Raw genomic sequence first — 24,853 nt, forward strand, 5'->3', positions numbered from 1 at the left:
GAGGAGCTGTAACAGGTCTGCGGGTGCGGGGAGCGGAATGAAAAACCGGCGGTGATTGGATGATGTTCACCAAACCGTCTGTGGTCCTCAAGACAACTTTCTGCACAATGAGATAATTTCAGCATCTTATCACACCCACTGGTAACTGGTAAGGATGATCAATTCTGTCGATAAGACAATAGCAGATTTTAACAGAATACAAAATAACACAGGTCTTATGTTCTTTTCAATGCAACTGTGTGTTTTGCTACTTTTGAATTACCACTTTAAAAAGTTTTGGAGAAGTTTTAAAAGTTGGCAAATAGTTCATGCTGACATGTTCTCATGTATGTGTCAAAAGTTGTGTCTACTGCTACCTCTCTGAAATGTGGGTACTCTGCTCAAGAGGTGCCAAACTTTTTATGGAGATATTGGCTGAACTTTTTAAAGTTTTGGAATTATTTGCTTTAAAGCAGCGGGAAGTCAATTGTATGCTGCTGCTTTTGTCCAAATGGAAAGACAATGAATGTTTTGAGAGAGGGGAGGATTGCTTTGAGAAAGGTTAAAATGGTTGGTATAGGATGCAGTTGATTTTTGTAGTTTTGTACTTAAAATAGTGAGGGACGGGTTTGCAAAACCTGAATAGAGACCGAAACAAAAAATGTACCAAGTCTGCATGCTCTGTTTCTTTCTTTTGCATGCTTCAATCTTTGTTTCAAGGGAAGTCCATCAAGTATGTAGAAAAAACAGACTGCCGTGGTCTTAATGAACTCGCAGCCGGTTTTTCAAGTTGTGCAGACCGTTATTTTCATTTCGAATCATATTTGTTTTTGAAAGACTTTCTGACTTGGGTTTCAAAGCCAAAATTAGTTTTTTTTATGGCAAGTATATTTAACAAGTTTGGAATGTGGGAAAAGTACTGAATGTTTATTTTAAAACTTTAAAAAAGTGTTGTTGGAACTAAACCACAGATTAAATGAATTTGTTGCTTAATATTATATTCAACATTTAAAAACCTCATCTTGTTCTTGCACCTTTTATCAACACGTAACATGCTTGGTTCTGACAATGGTGATGTGTCCATTAATCTGCTGGATGAGGTGAGGGTTGGGAGTTGGGCTAGGGTATGTTCTGTGCTGTAGAAAACAAGCAAACGTGCCAGCTTCTCGAGTACCTGGCAGGCTGTTTAATTCTATTTGCAGAGAATGCCATGTGAATCTTTTCCAAATCCTGTTTTTGTAATTCTTTTTTTCCTTTTTGATCGCTGGATTAACTGTTTGAGCTAACAGGAGGGTCGGTAATTAGAGGATACTGATATAACCGGACTGGAAAAAGAGACAGGGACAAGATGAGATTTATTTTTTAAATTTACGTCACCAATTTTAAGATCTGGGATACGTGTCGCCTAGGAGTGCAGGTAGGAGCAGATCCAATGCTAATAACTAACTAGATGTATTTATTGCTTTCTGGCATTTGTGCTATGCCTTTATAGGATGTAAAATGACCAAACACTCTTCAGTAGTGCCACTAAATTTAGAATTTGACAAAGGTTTTGTAGGGAGTGGGGCAGTGGCCCGGATTGGATAGCTTTTGCAAAGGAACAACACGGGGACAATGGGCTGAATGGCCTCCTCCTTCAGTGCTGTTTAATTCTACGATCTTGTTGATTTGCAAAACATATCTTTTCAGTTGCATAGTTCAGTCATTCGTCACGCTTTTCTGCTCTTTTTGGAGTTATGCAGGAGGGTCATCTTAGACCCTCTTCTTCTCCCCCCACAGATGCAACCAGACCTGCTGAGCTTTTCCAGCAATTTCTGTTTTTATCTCGAGTTCCAGAATCCGCAGAATCTTGCTTTCTTTTGCTTATCTAGTTGCCCGTCTCTCATTCCCTGTTTTCTCTCTCTCTCTCTCTCTTTCTCTCAATCTCCTGCAGTGACTATGAAGTCGCTGACTCCCCTTTGCCTGTTGGCCGTCTGTGCCTCCCTGGCCCTTTCCAAACCTACCTCGGAGAAAAAGGATCGGGTGCATCACTCCATCGACCTGGGTGAGCGCGATCCCGAGGACCAGAAAGGCTTCCAGTTCGACCACAACGCTTTCCTGGGGAAAGAAACCGCCAAGACCTTCGACCAGCTCACTCCGGAGGAGAGCAAAGAAAGATTGGGGTAACACAAGAATATCGATATTTTCTTAACCCCCCCACTGCTCTGATTCTCCCAACGCACCCGCTTCACTGAACCTCATTAACTAACCCTTCACGCACCCACTTCCCTAACATCTCAGTCCAGTTGGTTAAGTTTGGCGTGTCGCTACTCTGCAGTGACTTAATTGTTGGCGATAACATCTTTTTGTGGTAAGTGAGTTACATTCGAAAAACTCAAGCTCTCTCGGGGCAGCACGGTAGCATTGTAGATCGCACAATTGCTTCACAGCTCCAGGGTCCCAGGTTCGATTCCGGCTTGGGTCACTGTCTGTGCGGAGTCTGCACATCCCCCCCCCCCCCCCCCCCCGCCGTGTGTGCGTGGGTTTCCTCCGGGTGCTCTGGTGTCCTCCCACAGTCCAAAGATGTGCAGGTTAGTTGGATTGGCCGGGATAAATTGCCCTTGGTGTCCAAAATTGCCCTTAGTGTTGGGTGGGGTTACCGGGTTATGGGGATAGGGTGGAGGTGTTGACCTTGGGTAGGGTGCTCTTTCCAAGAGCCGGTGCAGACTCGATGGGTCGAATGGCCTCCTTCTGTACTGTAAAATCTATGATAATCTATGAGCTTGTTTCTACTTGAGTTGTTCTAATAAGTAGTTCATTTGCTCCCAGCTTCTAACAAACTAATGGCTGCAGTATTTGCATCTCCTCTCTCTCTCGCGCTCTCTCTCTCTGGAATGTAACATGTGAGAGATTTTGCTGCTTTATCTTCCTGGGAGAGGTGGGGTTGGAATTTAATGCTTGGGAGAGTTGAGGAGTGTGGATTGCTTTTGATCTGTGAAAGTTGTTAACTGTTTGAACCTCCATTTGAGTCCCTTCTATGCCCTGTCCTTGTTGTAAAGCAGTGGGGATTGCGATATTCTCCGCCCCTCCCCACTTTGTAACTGACTTGTGGTACATTCTTCAATCTGGCCTGTTGCTTCCTAAAACTTCTGTGTTGCTGAGTTGGCAGTGAGGACCCAATCCTCCTCCCTCCACACATCCACCCATTCCCACAACTGTGTACTAATCAAAGGTTGGAGGAGACGTGGCAGAGGAATGAACAGTTCCAGACCACGTGGCCCCTCTCCGTGCAAGTCCAGACGAGCAATTATTTCTGCCTTTCCACCAGGCACACCAGATATTTGTGGTTTATAGCAGGGGCTGCAGGAAACTGCGGCAATGGGTTGATCAGATTTATCAACGGGGTCCGTGCCGACGGTGAGGATTCTCAAGGGTGCCTACCTCCCTCATTGGGCACGACCCTTCTTTTGGGAGGGAGGGAGGGAGGGGGGGGGGGTGAAAACTCGGCAGGATTTTAAAACCTACCCCTGGTGGAAGGAGGTCGAATGCTGAGCCGTAGCAGCTGCCCGGCACTTTGGCTGTGATAGGGAACCTGCGCTGGGTGAATGTGCGGTCCCCGAAGCGGTGGGTGTCACTAATGGGCAGCGCGACCCTCCCCGGAATGTCGGTGGGCGGTTGCCGGGGTTGGGGGGGGGGTCGACCACGTGGTCACGAGCGACCATCATCGTGCACGAGCCCATGTGGTAGGCTGCTCAACCGTGGGAGGGGTTTGGGGAGACTCTGATGTCACAGCCCTGCCCGATCCGCCCTCCGCTGGCATCGGCTGATTGGGCAGCAAAGTCTTCGCTAACTTCTTTCCCCGCGTCAGTCCCCCTCCGACACGGGTGAGTCGTATCTGCGCCGCTCCACGGGCTCTCAATTGCTTCCTGTATTCTCTGACGGGATTTGTTGCCCTTCCCTAATTGCCCTTGAACTCCGTGGTTCGCCACACCATTTCACAGGGAGGCAGTTCAGTCACCCACATGGCTGTGGGGCTGGAGTCACATGTAGGCCAGACCGGGTAAGGACGGCAGATTTCCCTCCCTGCAAGACATTCGTGAACCGGGATCATTCTCATTACTGAGAGTAGCTTTTAATTGCATAGAACATACAATGCAGAAGGAGGCCATTCGGCCCATCGAGTCTGCACCGACCCACTGAAGCCCCCACTTCCACCCTATTCCCGTAACCCAATAATCCCTCCTAACTTTTTTGGACACTGAGGGCAATTTATCATGGCCAATCCACCTAACCTGCACATCTTTGGACTGTGGGAGGAAACCGGAGCACCCGGAGGAAACCCACGCAGACACGGGGAGAACGTGCAGACTCCGCACAGACAGTGACCCAGCGGGGAGTCGAACCTGGGACCCTGGCGCTGTGAAGCCACAGTGCCAGCCACTTGTGCTACCTTGCTGCCCTAAAATTCCAGATTTTTATTTTTTTAATGTAAATTCCGCCAGCTGCCATGGTGGGATTTGAACCCAGGTCCCTCGGGGTGTTAGTCCGGGTCTCTGGATTATTAGTCCAGTGGCATTATCACTGTGCCACCCAAAGGTTTACTCCCATTGGCGCACATCCGCCTTGTGGCTGTGGGCATCTTTGTGGCACAGTGGGTGAAGTCGCTGTCTCCCGTGAGTTGCACCGACCCAGAGGTTCCAGGTTCAAATCCCAGTCCTAAGGCCATCGGTGCAGCCTGGCTAGATTGAGAGGCGGAATTGGACAGGTTTGCATTTGCCGGTGAGCATTTACACCCACTCCCATCACTGATACTGTTTGAAATGTTGGGGACGGGTGTGTGCAAGACTGTGTTTGGCTCTCTGAAGAAAGACTTGCATTTATATAGCGTCTGGGGGCATCCTGAAATGTGCTAACTCGATTTTCGTGCTTTCTGAGGTGGAGCTGCTGTTGGAGTGATCGCAGGGTCAAGAATTGCTATAGAATCGCTACAGTGCACAGAAGGCCATTCGGCCCATCCATGTGCTGCCTCTCCGAAAGAGAGCCCTACTAAGCCCACTTCCCCCACCCTGCCTCTGTAACCCCATCTAATTTAGCACGGCCAATCCACCTAACCCGCACCGCTTTGGACTGTCGGGGGCGGAACCGGAGAAAACCCACGCAGACACGGGGAGAGCGTGCAAACCCCACCCAGTGAGTCACCCGAGGCCGGGATGGAACCCGGGTCCCTGAGGCAGCCGTGAGGGCGGCACGGACTGGATGAATTAGCTGTCATTTTTCTGTTTAATGTCGGCGATGAAGGAAACTCGGCAGCCAATTCATGCACAGCAAGATCCCATTTTAAAAAACGGCAATGTAATGATGACCAGATAACCTGTTTTGATGATGGTTGAGGGAGAAATACCGTCCAGGGCACTGAGGAGAACTCCCTAGCTATTGTTTGATATTGTGCCATGGGATCTTCTACACACATCTGTGAGGGCAGACATGGGCCCGTGACTCAACGTGCCTTTTTTTTTAAATTTAGAGTATCCAATTCATTTTTCCAATTAAGGGGCAATTTAGCGTGGCCAATCCACCTACCCTGTGCATCTTTGGGTTGTGGGGGCGAAACCCACGCAAACACGGGGAGAATGTGCAAACTCCACACGGACAGTGACCCAGAGCCGGGATCGAACCTGGGACCTCGGCGCCATGAGGCAACAGGGCTAACCCACTGCGCCACCGTGCTGCCCGAACGTGCCGTTTGAAAGGCAGCACCCCGCACTTGGAGATCACAGAATCAGAATCGTTACAACACGGAAGGAGCCATTCGGCCCATCGTGTCGGCACCAGCTCTCCGTTCAAACACGTTGCCCAGCCCCGTCATCTCCGAGCAATTTCCTTTCTCCGATTTTACTAAACCCAGTTCCCTCTCGAATGCCTCGATTCAATCATGCCTTCACCGCCGCGAGCACAGCCCTCTTGAGTACTGCGCACGGGAGCGTCAGCCTGGATTTTGTGCTCCCCAGTCTCTGGACTGGCAACCTGCGGCCTCCTAGCTCTGAGGGGAGAGTGCTGAGGCTGGGGAGATGGTCAGTTTGCCAGACGGGTCACGCTGGTGAGGTCGGACTCTGCTGTGCGGTCTGAGCCTTTGGAGGAGACCGCAGGGTGTGGAGGGGAGGAAAGGGGAAGTGAGGGGGAAGTTTTTTTTGGGGTAAAAGTGGAGCGAATTTTCATCCGCTCCAAACTTGCTTGCAGAAAAATAGTAGATAAAGTGGACAGCGACTCAGATGGCCTGGTAACCAGCACCGAGCTGCGTGATTGGATGAAGCGGGTTCGGAGCCGCTGGTTGACCGAGAACGTGGGCAAACAGCTGGACATGTACGACACCAACAAAGACGGCAGGGTTGAATGGGAGGAGTACAACCAGCGGCTCTATGGCCACCTCATAGGTAGGACCTCTCACTTCTCAACTCTGATCTTCTGCCTGCCTTGTATCTTCTCTCTTGTCCTGTTCTTCCAGGAAAATCGTTGACCGGATTGACCAGAACAAGGACGGCCTGGTAACCGCTGAGGAGCTGACCACCTGGATCAAACGTGCGCAGAACCGATACATTGACGCGAACGTCAAAAGGAACTGGAAGGATTATGACAGTAATCAGGATGACAGAGTGTCATGGGATGAGTACAAGAATGCTACGTACGGGTACTACCTGGGTAAGATGTCAAAAAGTGGCCGAAAATTCCTTTAAAATGTGTGCACACAGGTCTCTGTAATGGACGTGCCATTTGCCCTCTGTACTTCCCTACCCTACCCCTGGCCAGGTGGGGCGCCCCAGACACTGGCTTGTCATCCAGCACCTCCCACCCAAGTGACCAGCCTTTCCCGTGACAGTCGGTGTTGGCGATTCGGCCTAACCCTGGTGCCTGTGGCCTTCCCCAACTGGGACGCTGGAGAAAAGCTCGGGGAAATTTCAAGGCGGTTAGCAGCAGCGGAATGGGAGGCGGCCAACCAGGCCTCTGGCCTGTTCTGTCGTCGCGTGAGGTCGCGGCTGACCTGGGAATCGATCGATCGTGGTTTTACGGTTAACAATAGATCTGGCACTAATTACCGCTTTGTGCAGGAGATTTCCAAACTTTCGTCTCCCTTTGTGCGTGGAAGTATAGCTCTAGAATCCCTACAGTGCAGAGAGGGAGACCATTCAGACCGAGTCTGCATCGACCCTCAAAGATAACCCGACACAGGCCCACTCCCCCGCCCTATGCCCGTAACCCCATCTAACCGGCACATCTTTGGACACCTAAGAGCCAATTTAGCGCGGCCAATCCACCCAACCGGCACGTCTTTTCCCTGCATTCCTAAAACGTCTGGCTCTGATTTTCCAACTCACAGTTGCCCCTGCCTGTTTCGTCTTTTGATGTGGGCAAAGAACAATACAGCACAGGAACAGGCCCTTCGGCCCTCCAAGCCTGTACCAGTCATGATAGCAACCTTTGCTAAAACCCTCAGCACTTCCTTGTGCCGTATCCCTCTATACCCGCCCTGTCCATGTGTTTGTCCAGGGCTTTGCTGGGCAAAGCCAGCAGTTGTTGCCCGTCCCTAACCGCCCTTGAACGGAGTGCAAAGAGGGGCAGTTAGGAGTCAGCCACATTGCTGTGGATCTGGAGTCACATGTAGGCCGAACCGGAATAAGGACAGCAGATTTCTCTCCCTAAAGGGCATTGCTGAACCAGACGGGATTTTCCAACAATCGACGGGGGTCATCGTGACTGTGATTTAGTTTTTCAATTCCGGGTTTATTAAATTTGAACTCCACCCTGCCCTCTGCCGTGGTGGGATTTGAACCCGTGCCCCACCCTGAGCCTGAGCTTCGGGGCGACTAGTCCAGTTACCATTCTCCAGCTGGCTGGTGTCTCTCATTCTACCCTCCATAAACTTGAATCACCGAATCCCTGCAGTGCAGAAGGAGGCCATTCGGCCCACCGAGTCGGCACCAACCCTCCAATAGAGTACCCCACCCAGGCCCACTACCCTGCCCTATCCCTGTAACCTAACCGCCGCATCCCTGGACACTAGCGTGGCCGATCCACCTCACCTGCACATCATCCAAAGGTCATCCAGAATTTGGCTGAACTTGCGTCAAGTCCTTTTGGCCCGTCATACCTGTGCTCGCTGCACCCGGTCGAGCAATGTCTTGATTTTAAAGAAAACAAACACATCCCCCTTGTTTTCAGACCCCCTCCATGGCCTCTGCCCTCCCTCTCTCTGCAATCCGCCCTCAACCTTCCGAAGCCGGTGCAGACTCGATGGGCCGAATGGCCTCCTTCAGCACTGTAAATTCTATGATAATCTATGATATCTGCATTCCTCTAATTCTGACCTTTGATTTACAAAGCGCACGATTGCCCTCCAGTGGACGGGATTCAGTACTGCAACCACTCCGATTGTGCCAAGAACCCTTTTGGATTAAACGTGGTGGGGGCATTTTTTCAAAATTGAGGGTTCGTGCTTGTTTAATTAGATGCTTTGAGTTGTCTCCTCAGTTTGAGGGGGCACGAGTGGAGTTTCCTTTCCCTTCACGGCCCAGGGGCAATCGTATCTTCTATTTAACTCGAGCTTTTCAGCAAACGTTTCCGACGAGGGGACTAACCTCGTGTCCGACCCGCTTCCTCAGGGGGAGGAAGAACCCGTTTGGGTGACTCCGTTCCTGTCATCGACTCTATATTTCTTCATTTTCTTCTTTTTTTTTGGTAATCTCCAGAAATTACGTTAGCCCGGTAGCATTGTGGATAGCACAATTGCTTCACAGCTCCAGGGTCCCAGGTTCGATTCCCCGCTGGGTCACTGTCTGTGTGGAGTCTGCATGTTCTCCCCGTGTGTGCGTGGGTTTCCTCCGGGTGCTCCGGTTTCCTCCCACAGTCCAAAGATGTGCAGGTTAGGTGGATTGGCCATGATAAATTGCCCTTAGTGTCCAAAATTGCCCTTAGTGTGGGTTACGGGGATAGGGTGGAGGTGTTGACCTTGGGTAGGGTGCTATTTCCAAGAGCCGGTGCAGACTCGATGGACTGAATGGCCTCCTTCTGCACTGTAAATTCTATGATATCGGTGAGGGGGCCTCGTGGACATCATCTGCCCCTTGCTCTCTCACCCGCGATCATTTGGCAGGCAATTTGGCCACATAAGCATCGCTGTAGTGGTCGAAAGCCTTTTGCTGATATCGTCAGCCCCAAGACTGGGGAGCGACTGGCCTGGCCCGCGACTGAACACGTGTGTCAGATCAGCAACAAGGGAACCAGCCTGAAACTCGTTGTTGAAAGAACCACTATAACTAGTTTTGTCGATTTTGTGTGGGTCGTTCCGGGTGTGGGGGAGCTTGAGCATTCGCAATACACCTGGTATTAATATTTGAAATGAGCGAAATCGAAAGTTGCCAGTTGTCCAATCCTAATCGCCTATGATTTGAGCAGCAACAGAATTTGCACACTTTTTTTAAAATTCGTACGAAAATGATTGGAAGATTCTTCCCCCCCCCCCCCCCCCCCCCATCAGCAATTGGTCATTTCTAGTGAATATCTTTAACTTCGCTGAGCGTAAGAAATATGGAGCAGGTCATTCAGCCCATCGAGCCTGTCCTGCCTTTCAATAAGGTCGTGGTTGCTCTGATTGTTGCCTGAACTCCTGTTTTCCCCCCCTACCCCCCCATGACACTTAACTCCCCTCTCCATCAAAAATCGGTCTATAGCTCAACCTTGAATAAATTCCACTTGCCCACCATTCCCCGGGAGGTAACCACCTCCTGACTTCCAATTAAAAGCAGAATACACGTCCCTGAATCTTCTGTCCTGTCGTCGTCTCCCCCCCCCCCCTCCGCCCCGTCCCCCCTCCGCTCCCTTTATCTGACTATATAATTCTGTATCCTTCTACTTTTCTTCAGGGTAACTTCGACCCGAGACGCTAACTCTTGTTTTTCTCCACAGACGCTGCCAGGCCCATTAGGGTTTGAGGCACGATCAATTTGACTGGAGACAAAGTTGAATCCAAACTGAGGCTTTATTAGTATCAGATGTGTGGCCTCCCACAGCAGCTGACGAAATGGCTGCGAGCTGGAGGCCTCCCGCCCCTTTGAACACCTCAGTGTGGATTTCAAAGGCCCCCTCCCCTCCCCCGTGGAGGCCACGCTTATTTAAAACCCGGCTCCTGGGCGGAGCTAGCATGCAGGGGCCCAGGTGAACCTGTAGTGCAGGTTTTACCGTACAACCCTTAATATAGGAACACAGTGGTTTACCACGGGTTTATCCAGCATTTTCAGTCTCTCACCTCCTGACCTCCAAACTCTTTCTGACCTTGCATTACCTGGTTCATTGGAAACCCTCTTTTAATCTAAACAAGCTGCACAAACCCACTCCATTCCCCCCCACTCCCTTCACCCGTCCTTTAAACCCCTTCAGGCTGCGGTACTCCCTCTTGGGGGGTGAATTGTGACGACGATGCAGGGATCCTACAGCAAGATCTGGACAGGTTGGGCGAGTGGGCAAACCAATGGCAGATGCAGTATAATTTGGATAAGTGTGAGGTTATTCATTTTGGAAGCAAAAACAGGAAGGCAGATTACTGCCTATTGAATGGTTGTAAATTGGGAGAGGGGAGTGTGCAGCGGGACCTGGGTGTCCTTGTGCACCAGTCGCTGAAGGTAAGCATGTAGGTGCAGCAGGTGGTAAAGAAGGCTAATGGTATGTTGGCCCCCATTGCGAGAGGTTTTGAGAATAGAAGCAGGGATATGTTGCTGCAATTATACAGGGCCTTGGTGAGGCCACACCTAGAATATTGTGTGCAGTTTTGGTCTCCTTCTCTGAGGAAGGATGTTCTTGGTCTCGAGGGAGTGCAGCGAAGGTTTACCAGACTGATTCCAGGGATGGTGGGACTGTCATATGAGAAAAGGTTGACTAGGTTGGGATTATTCTCGCTGGGGTTCAGAAGAATGAGGCTAACCATAGAGGCTTATAAAATTCTAACAGGGTAGATGCAGGGAAGATGTTCCCAATGGTGGGTGTGTCCAGAACCAGGCGTCACAGTCTGAGGATTCAGGGTAAACCATTTCGGACAGAGATGAGGCGACATTTCTTCGCACAAAGAGTGGTGAGCCTGTGGAATTCATTACCACAGGAAGTAGTTGATGCTAAAACTTTGAATATATTCAAGAGGCGGCTAGATATAGCACTTGGGGAGAATGGGATCAGAGGTTATGGAGAGAAAGCAGGATCAGGCTATTGAGTTGGATGATCAGCCATGATGGTGATGAATGGCGGAGCAGGCTCGAAGGGCCAAAAGGCGGCCTCCTGCTCCTAGCTTCTATGTATCTGTGTATGTACTCCTGACCCTCGGATAAGAGACCCCTTCGAGCGGTCACTTGGGAACATCCAGATCAGGGCCCCAGCAAAGCTGAGAGGGGGGGGGGGTGCTGCTACACCCACACCGTGATCTCGCCAGGAGAAGGGACCCACCCGGTTTAAAATGTCTTGCAGATTTGTCACCGCGTCCTACAGCGAAGGAGGCTGTTCGGCCCATCGTGCCTGTGTCTGCCCTTTTGAAAGGGTTGCCCAGGGCGGCGCAGTGGGTTAGCACCGCTGCCTCACGGCGCCGAGGTTCCAGGTTCGATCCCAGCTCTGGGTCACTGTCCGTGTGGAGTTTGCACATTCTCCCCGTGTCTGCGTGGGTTTCGCCTCCACAACCTAAATATGTGCAGGGTAGGTGGATTGGCCACGCTAAATTGCCCCTTAATTGGAAAAATAAATAACAAATTGAAAGGATTGCCTGATTGGTACCACTCTCTCCTGCTCTTTGCCCATAAACTTCCTCCAATCATGTATTTGAAAGAGGTTATTGAATCTGCCTCCACCACTCGTACAAGACATGTCTTCCAGCTCATAACTTGTTATCATAGAATTTACAGTGCAGAAGGAGGCCATTCGGCCCATCGAGTCTGCACCGGCTCTTGGAAAGAGCACCCTACCCAAGGTCAACACCTCCCCCCTATCCCCATAACCCAGTAACCCCACCCAACACTAAGGGCAATTTTGGACACTAAGGGCAATTTATCATGGCCAATCCACCTATCCTGCACATCTTTGGACTGTGGGAGGAAACCGGAGCACCCGGAGGAAACCCACGCACACACAGGGAGGATGTGCAGACTCCGCACAGACAGTGACCCAAGCCGGAATCGAACCTGGGATCCTGGAGCTGTGAAGCAATTGTGCTATCCACAATGCTACCGTGCTGCCCTAAATGTTTATATATGTTTATATATATTTTTATATATATTATGTTTATATATATTTTTGTAAATTTTCCGTCGGTTGTTCTTCTGCCAATTATTTTAAAACCATGTCCTCTGGTTACCAACCCTCTTGCTAGTGGAAACGAGGTCTCCCCGTCTGCTCTTACCGTCTTGATATTTATTCCTGCCCCCAGGTGAGGAGTTCAACGATGTGGCGGACAAGGAGGCTTACAAAAAGATGCTGAGGAGAGATGAGCGCAGATTCAAGATGGCGGACAAAGATGGCGACCTGATCGCCACGCGGGAGGAGTTCACTGCGTTTCTTCATCCGGAGGAGTTTGATTACATGAAGAAACTCGTTGTCACGGTGAGCTTGTTGGTGACACATGCCAAATTCTGCTTTTTCCTTCTTGTTCGCTTTCTTCCTTATCTCCTGAAGGTAAGGTACCCCCTCCTGGGGCAAGCAGTGCAAAATGGCCTCTGTGCTTCTTGTCGATTAGAGTCTAGACTCGTTGAGGGATAAAGAAGGGCTTGCATTTATATAGCGTTTTCCACGCCCAGCAGACATCTCCAAGCAACTTGCAGCCAATGAGGTGCTTTTGCAACGCAATAAATGTTGGAAACATGGCAGCCAATTTGTGCACAGAAAGATCTCACAAACAGCAATGTGATAATGACCAGATAATCTGTAATTTGTATTCATCTTTTTTTTTTTAATTACAATTTAGCATGACCAATCCACCTACCCTGCACATCTTTGGGTTGTGGGGGTTGAGATCCACATAGACATGGGGTGAATGTGCAAACCCCACATGGACAGTGACCTGGGGCCAGGATCAAACCCTGGTCCTCGGCGCCGTGAGGCAGCAGTGCTAACCACTGTGCCATCCTAATTATTCCCCATCCTAATTGCCCCATGAGAAGATCATGGTAAGCCATCTCCCCGAACCATAACAGCCCATGTCTTACCAACAACTGAAGTCAGACGACTGGCCTATAATTTCTTGTCTTCTGCCTCCCTCCCTTCTTAAATAGGAGTGTTCCATTAGCCATTTTCCAATCCTCTGGGACCCTTCCTGCCCCCAGTGATTCCAGAAAGATCACCACCAATGCCTCCACAATCTCCTCAGCAATCTCCTTCAGAACCCTGGGGTGTAGTCCATCCGGTCCTGGTGATTTATCCACCTTCAGACCTTCCAGTTTTCCCCAGCACCTTCTCCTTGGTGATGGCCACTTCTCAGAGGGGCAGTTAAGAGCCAATCACATTTGCTGTAGATCTGGAGCCACATGTGGACCAGACCGGGTAAGGGCGGCAGATTTCCCTCCCTTACGGGACAATAGTGAAGCGATGGGTTATGAGGCCACCATTATTGAAATAATTTGTATTTAAATTCCCCCAGTTGCCATGGTGGGATTTGAGCCCAGTTCCCCTGAGCATTAGCCTGGGCCTTTGGGTTGCTAGTCCAGTGACATTACTCCTACGACACTGTCTCCCCACATTTTAACTCCAAAGGGATGGTCCTGGCTGAGCTAGGTTAAGAACCCCATCCAAAAGCCAACCATCTATTGATGCTGGCATTATACTGGTTTGGCCAAATGGCCTTGCTCTGTGACATCTATCCTATGATTGAATCTTTTGAAAGAAGATAATAACATCTTTCTTCTCTCCAGGAAACCATTGAAGACATCGACAAAGATGGTGATGGGATGGTTGATGTGAAAGAATACATCAGTAAGATTCTTATCTTCCTCTCTCACTAAGTTACTGTGAAAAGGCCCTAGTCGCCACACTCTGGCGCCTGTTCGGGTACACGGAGGGAGAATTCAGAACGTCCAATTCCCCTAACAAGCACGACTTTTGGGACTTGTGGGAGGAAACCGGAGCACCCGGGGGAAACTCACGCAGGCACGGGGAGAACGTGCAGACTCCGCACCGACAGTGATCCAAGCCGGGAGTCGAACCCGGGACCCTGGCGCTGTGAAAAAGAACAGAAGAACTAGGAGCAGGAGTAGGCCATCTGGCCCTTCAAGCCTGCTCCGCCTTTCAATGAGATCATGGCTGATCTTTTGTGGACTCCGCTCCACTTTCCCGCCCAAACGCCTTAATCCTTTATTCTTCAAAAAACTATCTATCTTTACCTTGAAAACATTTAATGAAGGAGCTTCAACTGTTTTACTGGGCAGGGAATTCCATAGATTCACAACCCTTTGGGTGAAGAAGTTCCTCCTAAACTCAGTCCTAAATCTACTTCCCCTTATTTTGAGGCTATGCCCCCTAGTTCTGCTTTCACTCGCCAGTGGAAACAACCTGCCCGCATCTACTCTATCTATACCCTTCATAATTTTATATGTTTCTATAAGATCCCCCCTCATATATCCTTCTAAATTCCAACGAGTACAGTCCCAGTCTACTCAATCTCTCCTCGTAATCCAACCCCCTCAACTCTGGAATTAATCTGGTGAATCTCCTCTGTACACCCTCCAGTGCCAGTATGTCCTTTCTCAGGTAAGGAGACCAAAACTGAACACAATACTCCAGGTGTGACCTCACTAACACCTTTTATACAATTGCAGCATAACCTCTCTAGTCTTAAATTCCATCCCTCTAGCAATGAAGGACAAAATTCCATTTGCCTTCTTAATCACCTGTTGCACCTGTAAACCAACTTTTTGTGACTCGTGCACTAGCACACCCAGGTCTCTCTGCACAGCAACATGTTTTAATATTTTATCATTTAAATAATAATCCCTTTTGCTGTTATTCCTACCAAAATGGATAACCTCACATTTGTCAACATTGTATTCCATCTCCCAGACCCTAGCCCATTCACTTAAACCATCAAATCCCTCTGCAGAGGTCCAGTATCCTCTGCACTTTTTGCTTTATCACTCATCTTAGTGTCGTCTGCAAACTTGGACACATTGCACTTGGTCCCCAACTCCAAATCATCTATGTAAATTGTGAACAATTGTGGGCACAACACTGATTCCCTGAGGGTCACCATTGCTACTGATTGCCAACCAGAGAAACACCCATTAATCCCCACTCTTTGCTTTCTATTAATTAACCAGACCTCGATCCATGCTACTACTTTACCCTTAACGGCATGCATCTTTTGTGTGGCACCTTGTCAAAAGCTTTCTGGAAATCCAGATATACCACATCCATTGGCTCCCCGTTATCTACCGCATTGGTAATGTCCTCAAAAATTCCACTAAATTAGTTAGGCACAACCTGCCCTTTATGAACCCATGCTGCGTCTGTCCAATGGGACATTTTCCATCCATATGCCTTGCTATTTCTTCCTTGATGATAGATTCCAGCATCTTCCCTACTACCGAAGTTAAGCTAACTGGCCTATAATTACCTGCTTTCTGCCTACCTGCTTTTTTAAACAGTGTAGCAACAGTACTAACCACTGTGCTACCTGTCATATAGTAAATGGACCAACCAATTTGCACGCAGCAAGCTCCCAAAACCAGCAATGGGATAAATGACCAGCTAATTCTTTTGGTTTTTTTTAGTGATTTTGACTGAGGCATAAATATTGGCCACAGCACCAGGGAGAAATAACCCTGACTCTTCCTCATAATAGTGTTGGGATACGGGAACAGACCCCGACTTTTGTCAGAATACTGGGCAAGGGGGCAGCACGGTGGCGCAGTGGGTTAGCACTGCTGCCTCACGGTGCCGAGGTCCCAAGTTTGATCCCGGCTCTGGGTCACTGTCCGTGTGGAGTTTGCACATTCTCCCCGTGTCTGCGTGGGTTTCGCCCCCATAACCCAAAGATGTGCAGGGTAGGTAGATTGGCCACGCTAGATTGCCCATTAATTGGAAAAAATTAATTGGGTACTCTCAATTTTTTAAAAAAATAAATACTGGGCGAGAAACCCAAAAAATTTTTTCAATTTGTGAAACTGTAAGGAAAAGATAATTCGCCCCAGGAGTGATGACCCTGACCAATAGATATATTTTATGTTAAAGCAAACTTTTAATTTCAACACAGAATTAACCACATTAACATCAAAGAATATAGCTTTACAATGACCAGTTAAACAGTTCCTAAATAAAAGTAAATATTTGAACTTACTATCTGTACCTGCTACTAACTCCAATTAAGCAACCCAATGCAGTTCAAATGCCACTTATAAATCAAGTTAACACAACAGGTTTACTTGATGTCTTCGGTGTAGAACTTTTAGAGAGAGAGACCCTTTCAAGAGCAGAGCCAGTACACTTCTGTCTTGTCAGACTCTAATCCTATGGCTAACTGCTCTTGAACCTAAAATATTCTAGCAGACTGCAAAACTACAGGCAGACCTGGCTCCTCCCATTAATTACATCATCTGCATCCCACTGAGTTCCATTGCCCTGCTTAGCTAGGACTAAATATCACTCCCTCAGAAATTATCTTCATTCCAGGGAATCTCCTGCAATTAAAACACCAATGTTCCATTAGCAATTGCCTCGCCTTTTGAGACGCCTTAAGCTCAGCTTTAGCGGGCACACCGCCAGTGTGTCTTTAAACCATGGTTTGTAATAACATTACTGCTACAAATATGAACTATAATATATAATAATTTCTACATCCAGCACAATAGTGCCACAGGGTCTTTTGCATCCATTTGAGAGGGCAGGCGGGATCTGGTTTAAGGTCTCCCAAAAACTGTGAGCTATTGTTTTTTGTGCTGGATTGAAACTGTCCATATGGAACCCAGACCCAATACAAAGATCAGAATCTGCTTCTGGGCTGGGTCCGAATGCTAAATCTTGGGAGGTGTAGATAGGAGAATTGCTTTGAGTTAATTAAGGCTGCATACGGTAACACCAGAGGTCTTGTTGGCACCGTGGGTGGCATTCCCTGCCTCTGGACCACAAGCTCTGGTTTCAAGTCCCACTCAGGGACTTGATGACCATGGAAAGTGTATTCGTAACACGGCCAAACATGGTGAGTATCAACTTGTAAATGTTTCCAATGTGCCTGATGGCAGACGGTAAGAGGGGGAAGAGTTTCCTAGCCAGCCATCTGCACGTGGCAACAGCAAACCACTGCAGTACTTTGCCAAGTACCATCGTGGACCAATCTCATGGAAGTCCATGGTCACCCACACCCTATTAGGGCCAGGTACCTGGAGAAGGAGGATAATAACCTCTTGACATTCATTGGCATCGCTGAGTCAGTCCCCTACTATCAACATCCTGGGGGGGGAGAGGGGGTGGGGGGATTTCCGAGAAACTGAACGGGACCAGCCATCTAAATACCGTGGCTACAAGAGCAGGTAAGCCTCCAGGCTCACCAAGGGCTGTCCACCACCCACGAGGCACAAGTCAGGAGTGTGATGGAACACTCTCCACTTGCCTGGATGAGCGCAGCTCCCAACAACACTCAAGAAGCTCGACACCATCCAGAACACCAGCGCAGCCCCGCTTGATTGGCACCCGATCGACAAACCTTCACTCCCTCTACCACTGCTGCAGTGGCAGCCGTCTGTGCCATCCACAAGATGCACTGCAGCAACTCACCAAGGCTCCTTTGGCAGCACCTTCCAAAACCACGATCACTACCCTCTAGAAGGACAAGGGCAGCAGATACCTCGAAACCCCACCACCTGGAAGTGCCCGTCCAAGCACTCACTATCCTGACTTGGAAATATATCAATTGTTCCTTGTTTTCTTTTAATAAATTTAGAGTACCAAATTCTTTTTTTTCCAATTAAGGGGCAATTTAGCGTGGCCAATCCGCCTACCCTGCACATCTTTGGGTTGGGGGGGGGGGGGGGGGGAACCCACGCAAACATGGGGAGAATGTGCAAACTCCACACAGACAGTGACCCGGGGCTGAGCTCGAACCCCGGACCTCGGTGCCGTGAGGCAGCAGTGCTAACCACTGCGCCACCCTGCCGCCCCGTATCGATCGTTCCTTCACTGCTTCTGGGTCAAAATCCTGGAACCCCCTCCCTAACAGCACGGTGAGTGTACCTACACCAGACGGACTGCAGCGGGTCAAGAAGGCGGCTCAGCACCACCTTCTCCGGGGGCAATTAGGGACGAGCAACCAACGCTGGCGAAGACAGCAAAGCCCAGATCCCAAGAATTGTAACCCCAGTATTTCCAGGTAGAATGGATATGATTGACAGAGGGGATGTGATTGACAGAGGGAAGTTACACAGCCGCTCCGGATGTTTGCATAGCTGTAAGTGACTGACAGATTGATTTTACACACAGTGTGTATTCAGTGACTATCCTCCACTCACTGCCTTTTGCTGGAGAAAACAACCTCCTTTCATTAGGGGTATTACTGTCATTTCAGTCATTCGTTTATAGAGACTTTTTATTTTTAAATATTTCTGTAGACTGTTTGCTTGAGTGCACATTTTAAAATAAACTGTAGATCGTTTTGGAATAGTTAAATCGACACTCTAGACTGTTTGCTGTAGAACAATTAGACTCTGTAGACTGTTTGCTGTAGAACAGTTAGACTGTAGACTGTTTGCTGTAGAACAATTAGACTCTGTAGACTGTTTGGCCGAGTCTTGCAAAGGATCTCCTGCCTCTAATTCATTGGCTGACACAGCTGTGTCAATAGATACTCCGGCTAATTAAAATTAATAGTTTCACTCTTGATGACATTTATGAAATATCTGGTTATATTTTTTTCTTCCCCGGTTAACCTGTACCCCCAGTTTCGGTCCTTCTGTCTGACGGCTTGGCCTCGGGTAGTCAACCTGTAATGCTGACTGCTCCCCAGAGGCGGCGCAGGTAGTAACTCTCCGTAATCCCGTCTCCCAACAGGTGACATGTACACACCTGAGGAAGGTCAGCCAGAACCTGATTGGGTGAGGAATGAGAAGGAGCAGTTCCGGGACTTCCGGGACGCAAACAAGGATGGAAAAATGGACCACAGCGAAATTGAGCATTGGATTCTGCCTGCGGATTACGATCACGCAGAGTCGGAGGCCAAACATCTTATCCATGAGTCTGATATCGACCAGGTCAGAGTTTGTCGGTTTTTTGATCGCGTTTTGTGAGATCCTACCAAAGTATTTGGCTTCCCCTTCACTTACCCAATCCTTCCTCTCTAATCCCCTGACCTTTGCTGTGCTCCCACTCTTATCGTGACCTCTCTTTCTGCCATCCTCTATATCTCATGCTTCCTCTCCCCTCTTGCTGCTCTCTGTTCTCTCTCACTGTCCAGAAGTGTTTCTCTTCCATGTGTGCTCTCGCCTTTTTAATCTATTACAGGTTGTTTTGTTCACACTTAGAATCCCAAGGGCAGCACTGGTGGCGCAGTGGTTAGCATTGCTGCCAACGGCGCTGAGGACCCGGGTTCGAATCCCGGCCCTGGGTCACTGTCCGTGTGGAGTTTGCACATTCTCCCCGTGTTTGCGTGGGATTTGTACCCCACAACCCAAAGATGCGCAGGCTAGGTGGATTGGCCACGCCAAATTGCCCCTTAATTGGGAAAAATGAATTGGGTACACCTAAGTTTTTTTAAAAAGTATCCCTACAGTGCAGAAGGAAGCCATTCGGCCCATCGACTCTGCACCAACCATCTGAAACAGCACCCTATTGAGGCCCACCCCCCCACAACCCCACCTAACCTGCTTATATTTTGGACACTAAGGGGCAATTTAGCACGGCCAATCCACCTAAACTGCGCATCTTTGGATGGTGGGAGGAAACCGGAGCACCCGGAGGAAACCCACGCGGACACGGGGAGAACGTGCAAACTCCGCACAGATTCGCTATCCGTTCACTCCTGCTCCAGCTACCTTTTCCGTTGTCGCCTTCTCCCCATCTTGCTGACATTCCTCATCTCGTCCTTGTCCACCCCCGCTGCCTTGTCCACCCCTGCTGCCTTGCTCCTTATTCTGTGAGCTGCTTTCCTTTCTTGCCCTTCCCGCCCGAGGCCTTGCCCATCCACACATCCCTGGCAAAGGGCGCAAGCTTTAAAGTTTGCAAGGGTAAGGCGGGTGCTGGGGGGACTAATTGAATGGCTCTTGCAAAGATCCGGCACAGGTGTAATGGGACGAATAAGACATAGGAGCAGAATTAGGCCATTCGGCCCATCGAGTCTGCTCCGCCATTCAATCGCGGCTGATCGGTTTCTCGTCCCCACTTTCCTGCCTTTTCCCCATAACCCCAGATCCCCTTTATCAGTGGCCTCTTTTTCCGGGCTGTACGAAAGATTCTCATGGCCCAGGTGAGATTCGTGGAGGAAAACCGAATTCTACTATCCCGATTTGACTCCCAGTAACCCTGTGTCGTCTTTTTGTTTTGTGGTGTGTGTGTTTGCAGGATGATAAACTGACAAAGCAGGAGATTTTAGACAACTGGAACATGTTTGTTGGCAGCCAAGTGACCAATTACGGGGAGGACCTGACACGAAAACACGACGAGCTCTGATCCTTGATTCAATGCTTCCCATCAATGAACCCATCAGAATCACCGAATCCTGGAGGAATTGCAACATTTTATTTGTAGCTAACCCAAGGCCTGGATAATTCGAATTGTGATCAAAAAAAAAACGTTAATTGTATTTATTTAATTGATTTTTTTTTTTTAAACCCCTCCTCTTGCGAGACTGAATTTCCATCAAGTTGCCCCTGCGCTCCAAAACAAATTGGGTCTCCATATTCTTGTGGCATAGAAATTGATACAATGCCCATCTGACTGGTTACAATAAATGGGGCAATGAGATGTCCCAGAAATGGATCAAATCTGCCATTCGTTGTTGGGATTGGAATTGGAATTCATCCCAGGAACGGTTTGAGATCGTTGGTTTTGTTATTTTTTGTTTTTGGTTTTGTGTATCGCCTTCGCCCGCCTGGAAATATTATGCTCCCTCTTTGTGCCGACCTTGTCTTCTGTCCCCCACTGCCAGAAGGGGCACCTCCCATTTATTTCTAAATCTTTGATTCAGTTTAACGGCTTAGCAGGCGGTCTGAGCAGGGTCGCCCGCACGGTCCTCTATCGTCACAAATTGCCGAGGCCAACTTGATGGAAAGCCCGTTTCTTGCTGCGCCCAAGCTGGTAGCCTCCGTCTTAGAAGATGAAGTCTGGAAGTGTCCAACTGATGCCAGGTCGGTGTCTAGGGGGCACTCGGGTCCGTGTGCCGCCTGGTGGCGGGGTCTGAGTAAGCCTTTGGGTGAGGGTCCTAGTGTAGGCGGAACCGAGATCGTAGTCACGAATAGCGTCAATTTTGCAGCACACACCGAGGCCCTTCAGCCCATCGTTCTGTGCTGGCCATCGAGCACCTATCCCATTTTCCAGTACGTCTTCGGGTAAATCTTCAACTCTGCCCAGTTTTTACTTATATTGCCCATTTGTGGATTAACCGGTCCATCTTGATTGCCATGGGAGCTAAAATTGGTCGGTTTCTGTCGTCGGTTTGCTTGTTTTAGGGACAGGAGTCTAATTGAAAATCAACCCGGATATCATGCCAAAGTGTTTTTTATTATTTTCCCCTAACGATGACCGTCCTGTGCACAGCCGCTACTTTCTCCAGGTTTGGTCCCAGGCACGACCCAGTTTGAGAGAAGAATGCGTCATTTACAAACTGGCTTGAAGGGTTACAAACCGCAGGTTTTAGGCACTGCTCAAATCCTGGTGCCCACCCACGCTGCCCATGGCCTAATCTAACTTCACTCTAATCAAACGGATTCCAATTGGGGTCTGACACTGTGAAAGTACAGCTGACTGAGCCTCCGCAGAGCTGAACCGCACAGGATTAACTCCTGGTCAATAAGGAGTTCTGCTCAATATCATTTGAAGGTTGATTGGTGGGTGCGGGAGTGCTGAATTTAGCCCAAGCATTTTGGAAGGGGATTGGGGGGGGGAGCGCCCCACCTAGAAATACTTGCATTGATATCGGGAATGGCTGTGCACCCGCCCATTCCTTTTGCGCTATCGTGAATCTATACCACCCTGGTGAACCTGACCATGGCTGCAATCAGTGCCTCCAAGAGGAATAAGAGGTGGGGGGAATTGTTTTGGCATCAGTAGAATATTTCCAACGGCGTCATCAACCCTGACGGAATTCCAGGCGCTGCTAACACCCACCTAGTGAAATGACTCGCGCCCAATTCTGTGCTTTTTGTTTCTTGATGGGATGTCTTGACTGATATTGATTTTCCCGGTGGGTAGGGAGAGGGGCAGGGGATTGGGGGGGGGGTCCAATACAGAGGAATGTATCTCAATTAATAAGATACCAGCCTGTAATGCATTATGCTGTGCGTGGCGACCGGTTTGCCAGCTGGAGACTGGATGGTGCTCGTCCTCTGTGGGGACCAGTTCTGTATCGTAACACACCACGTCCAGTTTTCCGTTCCAGTCACGTGGCTGAATGGGAGGGAGGGTGGCTTTAAATGGTGACACTACCTTCACTGATGAGAAAAGATATCCTCCACATCACAACACACAGGCAAACATATTGAGGGTGGGCAAGAAGAAGTTCGTTTCGGGTCCCATTTGATACTTTATTTTCCCCTTTTGCCCGTGCTGTTCGTTTGGAAAAGCTGAAAGGGATGCACCTATCCCTGAGCCTTGCTTAATTCAGCTTAACGCACATGTGTTCATTTGATCTGAGTTTGGAGTCAGAACACAAAAAGACTGTGACCTTATTTTCTTCTACTTTTTCCTGTCCCGTCCATTATTTCATATCGGGGGGGGGGGGGGGGGGGGCGCAGACAAGACAAGAAGCCAGCCATTAATGCAAGTTTTGTCTTGAAGGATGGGATGGGAGGGAAGGGGGCAAACAGAAGCAGGGGTTTCCCAATTCTCCCTTCGTGTTTTTAAGTGGTATGGCATTACTGCGCAGGAGAACCTGTCTATAGAATAACCCACCTGAATATACTGTGTGGGCTCTAATGTTACTCTGGGATAATGGCCACAATATGTGTATCAAGGTGCTGGAACCTTTGCAACTGTCCCTGTCCCTGGTAAGAATTTGCCCAATACTTCATTATTTGAAGAAATTTAGGGTGTGGATTGCATGTCTTTTTATTAGTGCCACTTATTCATCTGAATTAAGATAATACTTAGCTTGTTACACTATTTCACTTTGACAATGAAAACCGTGAACCTCACTGTGCGATACTGAGCTGGACGTTCCCAGGGAGGGGGATAGTGGTCCTGGGCTGGGTTGGGATGTGCTGATCTCAGCAGTGATGGGGAGAGTTGCCAACGCTCATCTCTCTCCGTGTTTTGTGTCCGTGCTAGGTACAGCTCAGCTTGGGTTCAAATTCCCAAATGCAGTGCAGTAAAATAACTCCCCGTCAGCTGCTCTATCAGAAACACCGCCTCGCACCACGGCACTTAACTACTCGGTTGACTCCCCCACGAACCCATCTACTGCGGATGCAGGTTGAGAATGGCCTCTAGTGTGAGATGCTGTTGAGCAAGGGGGCTGTTTAGCACAGGGCTAAATCGCTGGCTTTGAAAGCAGGCCAGCAGCACGGTTCAATTCCCGTAACAGCCTCCCCGAACAGGTGCCGGAATGTGGCGACTAGGGGCTTTTCACAGTAACTTCATTTGAAGCCTACTTGTGACAATAAGCGATTTTCATTTCATTTCATTTTTCATTCTCATGCCAACCTACAACCAGGTTTGAGAAACCTGCCGAGGGGGAGGAGAGAGGAGTTGGGGGGGGGGTTGCGGCAAAAAGGAATTGGACCGAAACACTCCAAACTAAAACTTTAATCCACACCACATGGACCTCACTAAGACTATTGCAAGGAACCGATTGTATTTTTTTGTTGTTGTTCCTGTCGAGTGTTTAAGCTGTTACAATTATGACTGTTCCTTTTCCTAACGCGAAGTCTCGCTTCTGTACGTCAGGATGGCAAACTTTCGAAAGAAGAATTCTTGGAGAAATACCACCGGTTCGTAGGGAGCGCTATGACCGATTACGGCGAGATGATGGTCGAGCATGATGAACTTTAGTCCGCGCGTGATCTCGGAGTGGCGGTCTCCTTGACCCATTTTCCCACTGTTTGTAGTTTCCTGTAATGTTGGGGGGGGGGGGGGTTTAATTTGTCCGAGTTCTTGTACCCAATCTCTCTTTCTTGAAACGGAGATCTTTATCACCGCCATCGGGCTTGCTGTTTGATGTTGTACTGCTTTTTCACTTCCTATTGCATCTAGTTGGAGCCAGATTTGAGGGGATGACGGTTTTGGCAAGCTCATGCCTAATTGTGTGGGGGGGGTTGGGGATTGGATGGTGTGGGGTAGGGGTGGGTGGGGAGGGGGGGAAGAGAACAATCCTTCACTTCAGGTTGGGGCTGGCTGCATTGTTGGCCTAGTGTAAAGGGAATAATGGGTTCGTACTCCAGAGGCCCAAGGTGCTGCTCGAAGGGCATGGGTTCAACTCTCACCGCAGCAGCAAAACGGAATTTTTTATTCAATTAATAAAATCGAGAAGGGATAGCTAGTTTCAGTAAACTGGGAAATTGTCATTGACTGTTTTGTTGATTCACTAATGCCCCTTTGGAGAAATCCGCTGTCCTTACTTGTTCTGGCCTACAGGTGGCTCCAGAGCCATGGCAATGTAGTTGACTTCTAGCTGCCCTCGGGGGCAGTTAGGGATAGAACCCTAGAATTCCTACAGTGCAGAAGGAGGCCATTCGGCCCAGCGAGT

At 49.0% G+C, this 24,853-nt stretch overlaps 1 protein-coding gene across 3 annotated transcripts; it reads left to right on the plus strand.

The window, feature by feature from the left end:
* Nucleotides 1-24,306, plus strand: LOC140403958 (reticulocalbin-1-like). 3 transcript variants are annotated; one of them, XM_072492248.1, is made up of 7 exons: nucleotides 1-148; nucleotides 1,913-2,141; nucleotides 6,196-6,389; nucleotides 12,410-12,582; nucleotides 13,887-13,947; nucleotides 19,009-19,208; nucleotides 20,515-24,306. In XM_072492248.1, the coding sequence occupies exons 2-7, from the start codon at nucleotides 1,918-1,920 to the stop codon at nucleotides 20,620-20,622; spliced, it is 960 nt and encodes a 319-aa protein (XP_072348349.1). In that variant the 5' UTR covers nucleotides 1-148; nucleotides 1,913-1,917; the 3' UTR covers nucleotides 20,623-24,306. The 3 variants fall into 3 exon arrangements, with proteins under 3 accessions (XP_072348349.1, XP_072348351.1, XP_072348348.1); XM_072492250.1 differs by lacking the exon at nucleotides 6,196-6,389 and adding an exon at nucleotides 6,461-6,654 and having other exon boundaries at nucleotides 2-148; nucleotides 24,055-24,306; XM_072492247.1 differs by lacking the exon at nucleotides 6,196-6,389 and adding an exon at nucleotides 6,461-6,654 and having other exon boundaries at nucleotides 3-148.
* The last annotated feature ends 547 nt before the right edge of the window (nucleotides 24,307-24,853 follow it).

This window comes from Scyliorhinus torazame, chromosome 29 (genome assembly GCF_047496885.1).
Source record: "Scyliorhinus torazame isolate Kashiwa2021f chromosome 29, sScyTor2.1, whole genome shotgun sequence".
Lineage (NCBI taxonomy): Eukaryota > Metazoa > Chordata > Chondrichthyes > Carcharhiniformes > Scyliorhinidae > Scyliorhinus > Scyliorhinus torazame.

Bases quoted from the DNA above. Each gene is read 5' to 3' on its own strand.
- LOC140403958 (XM_072492248.1), top strand. From the start codon at position 1,918: ATGAAGTCGCTGACTCCCCTTTGCCTGTTGGCCGTCTGTGCCTCCCTG. The intron at 12,583-13,886 runs GTGAGCTTGTTG...TCTTCTCTCCAG, and splicing joins TGAAGAAACTCGTTGTCACG to GAAACCATTGAAGACATCGA. The intron at 13,948-19,008 runs GTAAGATTCTTA...GTCTCCCAACAG, and splicing joins TGATGTGAAAGAATACATCA to GTGACATGTACACACCTGAG.